General features: G+C 41.6%; 1 protein-coding gene and 1 long non-coding RNA gene across 2 annotated transcripts in view; one reads left to right on the forward strand and one right to left on the reverse strand.

Annotated features, from left to right (window-relative positions):
• Positions 1–295: 295 nt before the first annotated feature.
• Positions 296–2617, forward strand: LOC310770983. The gene is made up of 3 exons (XR_014552372.1): positions 296–526; positions 1338–1413; positions 1707–2617. It is a non-coding gene; the product is annotated as an uncharacterized lncRNA (long non-coding RNA).
• A 6070-nt stretch (positions 2618–8687) lies between these two features.
• The window catches only part of LOC310770986 (ras association domain-containing protein 4-like), a gene marked incomplete at its 5' end in the record, with an annotated part of 11040 nt that continues 8453 nt past the window's right edge, over positions 8688–11274 (reverse strand). Inside the window, 4 exons of the mRNA XM_083663679.1 lie at positions 8688–8793; positions 9173–9270; positions 10842–10963; positions 11061–11112. Coding sequence (XP_083519805.1) covers positions 8730–8793; positions 9173–9270; positions 10842–10963; positions 11061–11112 — 336 coding nt within the window. The 3' untranslated portion in view covers positions 8688–8729. The remainder of the gene's footprint in view (positions 8794–9172; positions 9271–10841; positions 10964–11060; positions 11113–11274) is intronic.

Here is an 11274-nt window from a genome sequence, read left to right on the forward strand (position 1 = left end):
TCTCTCTCTCTCTCTACTTTATTACACTGGTCAGGTCTGCACTGCAGTCTATATACCCCCCCCCCCCCATGTCTCATCTGTATCCATTTGTCTGATGTTGTTTTTGTGTGTGTAATGTTAACAGTTTGAAATAAAGATTATTGGGAGGGAGGGGGGGGGGGGGGTGGTTGAGAGTGACGATGGGAAGTGAAGAATTTTGGCACTTTTGCGTTGCCGTAGTGTGACGTTGTGTCTGCGTCCAGGCCATTGAGGCTGTGTCCTGGCGCCATTTTATGAATGGGATTTCAGGAAGCAAACATGCGCCGAGTACTGATAGCAACAATCTTTGAAAAAGTCGTTTTAAACCATGACTTGTCTTCACCTATCTACAAAACACAGGACTGATTATAAAAGCGATATACGGACAATAACAGACCGGTTGGTGGCGATCATCCGCTGCCTTCTTGCAACTTCATCACAAGAAAAACAAGACGTGCACGACAACAAAGAACACTGAAAACTTCGGGGCTCTTTGAAAAGCAGATCGGTAAGAATATTTAACGCTATATTTGTAAATCCTATTGTGCTCTGCTGCGATCTTACCATTAGCCATTTCGCTGGTTAGGCAGATAACAACAAGTTAGATGGCTAATAGTTAAATGTCGTTGTGTAGTCAGCTTTTTGTGTTACACATAGGCCTACAAGTAGCAGAGGCTAGCGTTAGCCACTCTACCCAGTGAAGAAATGCATGGGCCATCTACATCTTGTTAAAAACCTTCCACGTTTCTTGGAGTAAAACGTAAAAAGGCATCGGTTGCAAACATCTATTTTGTGCTCATTCTGGATATATCAATACACCATTAACGGTGTTATTCGGCCGTTTAACGTTAACGTACATAATTCCGTTTGCTTTCGCGGCTATAAACAGACAATTGATTAAACTAACGTTACAGAGTACAGCCCATTGTTAGTGTGTTGCTGCTCACGTTAATTTACTGCGTGCATATTCTTCTGTTTGCGTGCACGGCCATGTAAGATGAGATCAAAACTAACGTTACAGACCGTTACAGTCTGTGACTGTTAGTCTGTAAATCGTTTGTATTATTTATTTCCTTTTACCCCCACACTGATGCAAGCTCTATTTTGGACCAAACAGGCTTGAGATGAGCCATATGAAGCTGCTAGAGTCCAGCAGCTGCATAAATACAAAAATGTGAAATTATTATCGCTTATCGGACAAGAGAAGCAGATATTTGTCTGTTATAGGTATCAGCTCAAAAATCCCTCCTAGCAGCATCATAAAAGGCATTCAAATAGCTATTTTATTTTTCTAATGTAGCTCCCTTTGTTTGTTTCAGGTTGGGCCAATGGACAGCTTTGTCAGAGACACATTGGCGGAGTGGCAACTTCAAGACCTCGTAGATAGTTTTAAAGGTAAGGTTTCTATTTTATTTTTTATAAATATTCTTATGGAAAATTATTATTTCTTTAGCCGTAGCTTGGCCTCGCCTGCCCTATTGGCACGCCCGTGTGTGTGTGTGTTGCTCTCACTAAATATTATTGCATCAGTGATGTCACAATGCCTCCATGTGTAGGTGTGTGTGTGCCCCCCGCCCCCCTTTTTGTTTTAATACATATAAAATTGTACTTCAACAAACTGTAATGACTAGTCTTCATGTCCTCAATCTTTCTTGTTCACCTCTCGTCCATCTCTCTCCGCTGCATAGCTGGGTTTCGGAGGAGCCGGCCTTGTCCACCACGTGCAACGCCGTCAAAGAGAAAAAGACCTGTGACTCCCTCTGCCTGCAAGTGTTCTCGAGTCCAGGAGTCCAAGTCCAGGACTCGTGACTCGACTCGAGGCACTCGTGACTCGGACTTGGCTATCCGCCTCTTCAATGAGACCCGAAAGCCTCCACAAGCCCATGCCCCCCATGGACTTATCCCACAGACACTTGAAGACACTTGACATCTTTCATATGGACATTATTATCCCACGGCCATGGACACAACCATTACACATCACTTAAGGACTTACTGGGCATTTTATGGACTTATTACACGCCACGGACATTTACATGGACTCCACTATGTCACTTTCAAGGTCTGTTACTTTGCACTTTAATGCAAATTAATTTGAAAATTGCCTTTCTGTCTGCCTGATTTGTATTGCTGCGCTGCATACTGCACAAAGACAAATTCCTCATTTGTAACATGTTCATTATGGCTATTAAGTAAGCTTGAATCTTGAGACTATTGTTTATTTATATACTAGACTCCCCCTGCTAGTATTGACTTACAATCATTACAGTCCTTGATAATTACCCACCTATAATAACACACAATTTTATATAAAATTTACTTTTTGGAACACGGTGGAAAAGGAATATCTATGATGTGCTGCTGTGCGTGACTTTATGCCTGTTTTCTATTTGTATCTTTATGACTGTTTTATTTGACTATTGCACTATTTAAGGCAGATTTTGCTTTGCTTTGTTTTTTTTTATACATTATTTTTGGCTTGATGTGTTTTTTTTAATATATAGCCTACATAATATGCAACATATAGCTACAGAGTTGTCAAGTTTTTTGCTATTTGCAATGCACAGTTGTCAAATCATCATCCTTTGATTGATTTCTTATGTCCATAAATAAAATAACAAAAAGTTCACGGATCTGTTCTCCTTTAAATTATTATTGTTGTATGAATACTCACATGTTATCATTTAAATCATTGTAATTATGTGCATTATTGAAGTGGTTCTCAACCTTTTTTAACCAAATAGGCTACCTCAGAAATTACCACCATATTTAAGTATGAGAGGAAGGGAGCCCTGCCAGTGGAGAAGCACTGCATGCATGCATTAGCATAACAATGTATATGGGGGCTGGGAGGTGCAATACCAGCGGCATGCCATCAGCGTGCCGTGCAAGGGCCGCTGGCTGTGTACGCTGGTGCCGCCAGCGGACCGCCAGCGAGCCACCCCGGCGGACCGCTGTTTCACCGACTAGCACGACCGCAGCGGAGCCGCTGCGGCTGCCGACGGTGGCCCGCCGAATTGGTCTCCGGCTTGCCGCCGGCGGCCCGCCCATGATCTGCTAGCTGCAGTTGCAACTTGATAGCTAACGTGAACTAAACCGAAAACTAGCCAGTAATAGTTGCATTCTTTCAACAAACCACATTCAAGTTAGTGATATGAGCATATAAACTAGAAACTTATTCGGGTGTTTTAGAACATATATCAGAAGCGAACGTAGCTAACGTTGACTCGTGAGAAGGGGGTGCAAAACTCGGCATGACAACGGCGTTAGCAGCTAGCAAGCTAAAGTCAATAAAGCTATGGTGAACTTGACAGGTCGTTAAATAGCGGACTTTTTTTTACCACTTACCTGGCACGCACGAAGATACGTTGATTAAAATGTGGCTGTAACCGTGTCAGACTAGTGCACCTGGATGATAGCTAGCTAAGTTGTTTCTTTCTAGCTGATTGCCTGGCTGCTGGTACAGTAGAAGATATTTCTTCCCAGGATGGCGAAGATATGACCCGCCCATATCTGCCTTTGATTGGCTGACTGTAGGCTGACTGAGAGACGCAGGATAGCCAAGCGAATGTGATTGGATGAACGTTGGACACTAGGCCAGAGCCGTACACTAGGCCAATAAGAGGTACAGAAGGGCGGGTCAAGCGTGGGTCATGCCTTCGCCATCCTAGGAAATAAAGTATCGCCTACAGTAGTTCGGGTCAGCAGAGAGGAAGAAAAGTTGAGAGAAATCCTCCGGCCACTTCCGGTTATGCTGCAGACACTTCTGGCGAGGCGTTAGCTTGTTGACATCAAGCCGCAGGTAACGTTAGGTAGCATAACATAACGCTAACGCTAGTTGTTTTGCGTAACTTTTATTCCATATTGGCTAAACCAACCGCCTATTATTACCGTCATAATTATGTTTACATTATCAACCACTGAAGTCATAATGTAATATGTTTTACCTGTTAACTGAATTGGCAATGTCTCGTTGAATTAGACTGGGCGACAACTTCAACACAGACCCGGCTCACGCTCATACTCCTCTTCTTCTTCTTCTTCTATTAGATTTCCGGCAGACTGGATGCCTTGCGGCACATTGCTGCCTCTCACAGTTCTTCTTCTTCTTCTTTCAGATTTTCAGCAGTATAAGACGTCTTACTGCCCTCCGCAGGTGAAAGATATCAATCAATTATGAAAAAATAAATAGTGTCCACCACCCCCCAACGTGCTCCAGTTACTAATATATTATTGTCCATACTGTCACTCAGACCCAGTTGTCCGAGTTTCCGCAAAAGCGTCCCTCAGTATTTGATCGATTTCTGCTCCAGACACATCCACCACATTTAAGAACCTCTTAGCAGCGTCAAGCACCATCTCAATCCTCTCCGTCTTCCCACTCAAATTAGCAGCACAGTTTATAACCATGGCTATGAAAGCCAGGAATTGCTTCTTTTCCATGCAAATGACATTACTTTGGTTAGTTTGTCCCTTTTCCCTCTCCGGTTGTTTTTGCTCTGGTTCTTTCTTTCTCTCCTCTGACATCTTAACAGCCTCTGCATATGATATTCCCTTTTCCTCTCTAATCTTGCTCACTATTCTTTGCTCAACTCTTTTAGGGCACTGTGCTGACCCCACATGATGATTTCCGCCACAATGCAAGCACTTCACGTCATCTTTTTTTATCTTACACCTTCTTCCATCATCACAATACTCGCCCCCACACCTCGCACAAATAGTATGTCCTCTACATACTGCTGCAACATGGCCGTACTCCTGACAACAAAAACATCTTAGTGGAGCTCTCTCGTAAGGCCTAACCCTGTAACACACATAATCTAAATATACCCTTTCTGGCATTTCCCCTTCAAAACTGAGGCACACTGATTTACTATCCTCCCTCTTCCCTTCACTGAATCGTGTTAGCCTCCTGGCCTCACATACACCTGACACATCCAAAAACAAGTCTGCTTCCACAGAAAAAGGCACGCTACTTACCACTCCTTTTTTCCTGACTTCTGACCCAAGTGGGAAACAAGACACCTCATCATCCTCATCTCCTTCTGTTCCAAACTCACTGATATTCAAAGCTTTATCTCGCTGCCTCTTTGACAAACATTCAATAACAACCATACCGCTTCTTGTTGTCCTGACCGAACGAACCTGTCCTAATTTCCTTTCAACAAACTTACCTACAACATGTGCATCTCTGAAAATACCATCAACTTTTTGTACCGCAATCATTCCAACCACAAACGACTCACTCCTCCTCACTGATATACTGGAATCACTTTTCTTTAAAGCTCCTCCTGAATCCTCAATTTGTATTTCGGTGTCTTCAGACTCCATTTCGTCGCTGTCACTATCACCCGCCATTTTTTCAAACCCCACTCCAGCCTCACTTTGCTCACTATTCTTAACACAGGCTTCCATGCCTCTCCCTCCGCCTTGGTTTTCCGATTTGTGCTTTTTAGGCTTCTTGCCCATTATTTATTTATTCTTTTGACACAGTCAGCTAGTGTTCAATTTGATCAGCGTCTCAACACGACTCTCCTCAAAAAACACCACCTGTGTCAATGCCCACGTCCCTCATACTCCTCCTCCTGCCATCCACGTTATGACGTGCTGACGTCATCCACTTTCTCTCCACTTTGCTTGCTGTGATTGGCTGTCTAGTGGACGCCGCCATTACCCATAATTCCACGGGCGTACTTTAGCACATGGAATCGCCGATTAATCCTCATTAAAACTGAATTTTAAAATGAAATATGGATATATGAGTCCGTAAAACAGGTTAGTTTTATGTCATTGTATTGTTATTTATTTGGTGAATGAATGAAATATGTCACGTAAGTGGCACCATGATACAGATGTATATCCATATGTCTAGCTATAAATATGTCACGTTGACGTTGGTATTTGAGTAGAGGGGGGTTGTGTAGTGCAGGGCAGGACCCGTTGCAATAAATGGGTCCGTCTGCTTGCATGCCTCGTCTGAAACGGAGATGACCAGAGATGACCAGAGCCGTGCCGAGCTCCAGCGAAGCAAGCAGGCAACTCGCCTGAGGCGAGGCATCACCAACCGGCTGGACACCCACGACTGCACACCCCCATCTGCTTTTTAATTATGTTTATTGGAAAATACATAGGCTACTAAGCTATGCCTACTTCATTTTCTTATAACAATTTCAATTCAATGATAAGCTCTGTTAATTAGCTGTAAACGTGAAGATGCATTGAAAAATAGGCTATCAAGTGAATCAATCAACGGTACCCTATGAGGCCTATCTCCAATAATATGTCCATGGGCTATATACAGTATATAGGCTATATATATATATATATATATATATATATATATATATATATATATATATATATATAGGCTACACTGGACGTGTAGCCTTCCCTGGGTTAGTGAGAGCCACAATGACGCTATAGGCCTATATATATATATATATAGGCCTATAGCGTCATTGTGGCTCTCACTAACAATGACGCTATAGGCCTATATATAGGCTATATATATATATATATATATATATATATATATATATATAGGCCTATAGCGTCATTGTGGCTCTCACTAACCCAGGGAAGAGCTGCACTCGCTACACGTCCAGTCTCAGGGCACACTGGCATAAAAGCCTGTAGGCTATATGAATTTATTTTAATGTTTCTTTATTTGACCAGTTTTTAAAGCGAAATGTATATTTTTTATATGTTATTTGTGTGTATCTATGTATTTATGTATGTTTTTTTTATGGACCATGAGTCTGCAATAAAGCTATCAATCAATCAATATATATATATATGATCTAATATGAATCTATTTGATCTAATACACTTGGGTAGAACATCAGGTTGGCCCTGTGGTGGCAAGCCACACTTTTGAAGACTGTGAGAAACACCACAATGGGGATTTGAGGTACTCAAGTGATATTGCAGGAAAATAGACAAGTTACCTGTAACTATTTGCAAAAGTATCAAGAAATAAATTGCTACATACCAATGTATACCAATGTGCCAAATATAGCCAGTCATATATTTTATTAGTCTACTATATTATTATGTATTGATTGACTGCACTGAAAATACCCAAATTGATCAGATCAGAATAAACATTTTACAGCAGCTCTCATTTGTTAGTTGTGATTATTTTGTAGTGAGAATTTGTTCAGAAAAAATTGTCAGTTGACAATTTGCTGAATCTAATAAAACACAATTTGGGAATGAATGATTTGAGATTTGAGGCCCCTGGAGCCCCCCAGACATCAGTTTGGGAGCCACTGCTGGAGCTGGAGAGAGGGGGAGGGAGGGGGGCATAGCTAGTGTTGATTAGTCTTAATCTGATTCGTCAATAATGGCAAATTATTCTAGAATAATCTTTAAGGTTGATGCAACATCAGCTGTTGTTGTTGCTGCTGCTGCTGTGGGAAAAAGGACCAGCCCTCTGCATACCTCTATTGTGTTGTCTTGATGGACTGACAAGCGCACACACATGCACACAGACATGCACACACACACACAAAGACACGCTCGCGCACACACACACACACACACACACACGCACACACACACACACACACAAACAAACACACAGCTCATGGGAACTCGCTGGCAAAGAGGGTCACTTAGATGGAACAATGCTAAACCATGCTGTACTAGTTTCTGTGGAAGTAGAGGAAATCATAAAGATGGCTGTTTGTTCGTAGGAACAATCAGAGCTGTAATAGGTTATCGTGTTTTACTGTCAAGAGATCCAAAAGCATTTAGAAAGGCACGGCTCAAATTGATTTATTACATCATGTCGTCCGTATTACATCCGTGTCAGAAAAAAATTGCCGAAATCATCTTGTAGTTATACATATTTGCAGAGTCCAACCTGTTATGAAAGATCTTTCGTAAAAAAAATGTGAATACAGTATATCAATATATATTGATCTAAAAACAAGCAATAACATCAACTAAATGCAACATAATACAAATTGTAAAGAGATATTCTAAAAGTAGAAGCACATTGGTGTATCTATGATATGGTTCCATTGCAGCCTTTAATTCTACCTCTACATTCACTAACTGTACAATCAACAGTCAGCATGCCGTGCTGCCAGTGTCCTTCAACCTTCTCTCTCTCTCTCTCTCTCTCTCTCTCTCTCTCTCTCTCTCTCTCTCTCTCACACACACACACACACACACACTCACTCACATACATACACACGCACAGACACACACACACACACGCGCGTGCTAGGGGAAACAATCGATACACCATAGTATCGCGATATTTTGCCTGATGATATTGTATCGATATTTGGACGCCAAGTATCGATATTTTATTATATAATGTGCAAATAAACTGTTTGCTATTACAGTACTAGACTAATAGAATCAATTGCTTTTTCAATTGATTCCGTCTACTTGACAATGTTGCTGCAATAAAATGGTTGAAGTCAGATGAACAGACTGGAAAATTGATCTTATATAAACCAGATGTTGACAAAGTTTTAATATTCAATATATCGCAATACTAGCATATCGCAACACTATCGTATCGTGACTCAAGTATCGTTTTAGTATCGTATCGTGGGCATCTGGTGATTCCCACCCCTAACGTGCACGCACACACGCACACACACACACACACACATACACAGAGACAGACACACACACACACACACATACACACGCACACACACACATACACAGAGACACACACACACTCAGACTCAGTCACTGGTGTGAGTTATGCCCTGAAGTTGATGTCGAATCATGGACTTCAGGGTGCTGTACCTGCGAAGAAAGAGAACGACAATAATGCTATTAAGTCTCTCTCGATTTAACACGACACAAATAAATGTGTGTAGTCAAAATGAAGGAAAAACAGTAGATAACAGAAAAGAACCCTCTAACTCATGGTTAGAGGGTTGCAATCTCAGTCATGTGAGTTAAAGAACGAGACAACTTGGCACACAGTGACGATTACAGTTGAACAACAACAGTGTCCTGCAGTGAACTCTTCCCCCGTTTGGATCAGCTGAAGGCCAAAGGCAAGACACTGGCTTCACATTCTACAAATCCTATGTGTTGTTACAGAAGTTCGGCTGGGAGGTCTGTGAGATTTCTGCATCTGCAGTCTATAGAGCAGAGTGAGACTTTGCTGTTGAATTACTTTTTGGTCAGTTTGGTGATCTCACGCTCCTCTTCCTCCTTGAGCTTCTCCACGAAGCTGTCCAAGACAGGAATCTCAAACTTGATGTACTGGGCAACCTGAGGAGAAAAGGACGGAAACGTACGAGCATGAGAAGCCGACACTGGCACTGATTATGATACCTGATTACATGATTATTATGATTTATTTTATTATAATGACCTCTATTAATGACTTCTGGAAGCACATCAATGCCTCCAAATCAAACTAGTCTATAATAGTCAGTCACTGTCAGCTTTCCCCCCTAAGCACAAAATCAAAACAGTCAACACGGGTCGGGCATCGAGAACCGGTTTCAAGGAATCGATTCTGCTTATTGATTCCTAAACAAATTCTGGGTGCAGAACATATTTGAAAACTGAGTTCCCACCCAAACATATCAAGCGGTATGTTGTAGGGGTGTCAAAAATAATCGATTATAAGATGCATCGCGATGCGGACCTGCACGATTCTGCATCGATTCACAAATGTCAAAAATCGATTATTTAAAATAATAATAATAATAATAATAATAATAATAATAAAATAAAATATAATGGAAGTACATGCAGTTGTTTATTTTAATTATGGATCATAATACAATACAATGCAATTCTAAATGCACTTTTTATTTTAAAAGAAGCCACACAGTGAGAAAAAAGAAAGTGAGAAAAAATAAATCATGTATTGGGGAAAAAAGTGATGCATCGATTTAAGATGCATCGAGATGCATCGATAATGGAATCGAATCGTAGCCCTCTGAATCGTAATCAAATCGAATCGTGAGGCCAGTGAAGATTCACAGCCCTAGTATGTTGTATACAAAAAAATATAAACTGTTGGTTTAAAAAAAAAAAAAATGACAAGCAATGTTATGATAATATGAATATGACTGAATATGGCTTGGGTAATAGTTTATCAAAAAAACATCCCCCCCCTGCCTGTGAAATAAGCATGTGACCTGTTTTGACCCTGCCCCTCAAAGAATCGGTATTGAGAATCGTTGAGAACCACAATCGATAAGCGGAATCAGAATCAGAATCCAAACGATACCCAACCCTCGTAAACAGCCTTCAACAAAAGAATGACACCATCCCAGTGGAGTGTAAATATAGAATGGAATAGCTCTACCTGCTACCATATCTGAACTCTAATTAGTGTGTTACAGTAATAGGCCCTTTTCACAGCATCCACTTTGAGGTGGTAAAGCAGGAAATAAAGCCGGTGTAACCAATAACATTAATGAGGGCCCTGGCCCTGGAAGACCTACATGGAATGGTATTGGTCACACCCGCTTTACTTCCTACTTCACCACCTCGAAACAGTTGGTGTGAAATATCTCTATATACAGTGAGATTCTCCCTGTGAGACTCGAAACCTAGAAGAATGCTTTCCTCATCAACAATACTGTTTTACTTTCCCCCGACTTGCATACCGTTAACAGACAGGCATCTCAGTCCATTGTCACATCAGTCTAAAAACAGGACCTATTTCCCCTGCTTGCTAAAATTAACCCAAGTGTCTATCCTTGGGCCATTGTGTCATTGTGTGTCTGCGTTGGAGAGAGGACAAAAATAAAAAACAAGGTCACTTGGTGTGAATGAGATGGGGATAGCGATAGAGGGAGTGGTGGCAGGAGGCCCAGACTCACATCATACGTGACCTCCTCTCCCAGGTCGGCCTCTGTGATGAAGATCTTGGAGATCTTCTCACAGGGTCCATAAAGCACACGGGCCACCAGAGGATACTCAGCATCCCGCAGCCTGGCCCTCTCTGCAGGACGAGAAAAACAAAATCCAAACTGACGACACACACTCACTCACATAAACGGACATGCTGTGTAAAAACCAGACTGGAAGTTCAGACTTACCACCAGACTCGTGCACCATGTACAGAACAAAGTCGTCAGATTTATTCTCCACCTTAAAAAGACACAAAATACTGATTATATTTTGGGTTTTAAGTTTCACCAGCGCTACTGAAGCACCGCTCGGGTCTGTGAGCTGTGTGTCTTATAAATACAGTCAATGTCTCGTCATAGACGCTGGGGTAGCTGGCTGGGGGTGTGGTCAGGGTGGGATAAA

Source organism: Poromitra crassiceps, assembly GCF_964638095.1.
Source record: "Poromitra crassiceps genome assembly, contig: HAP1_SCAFFOLD_288, whole genome shotgun sequence".
NCBI lineage: Eukaryota > Metazoa > Chordata > Actinopteri > Beryciformes > Melamphaidae > Poromitra > Poromitra crassiceps.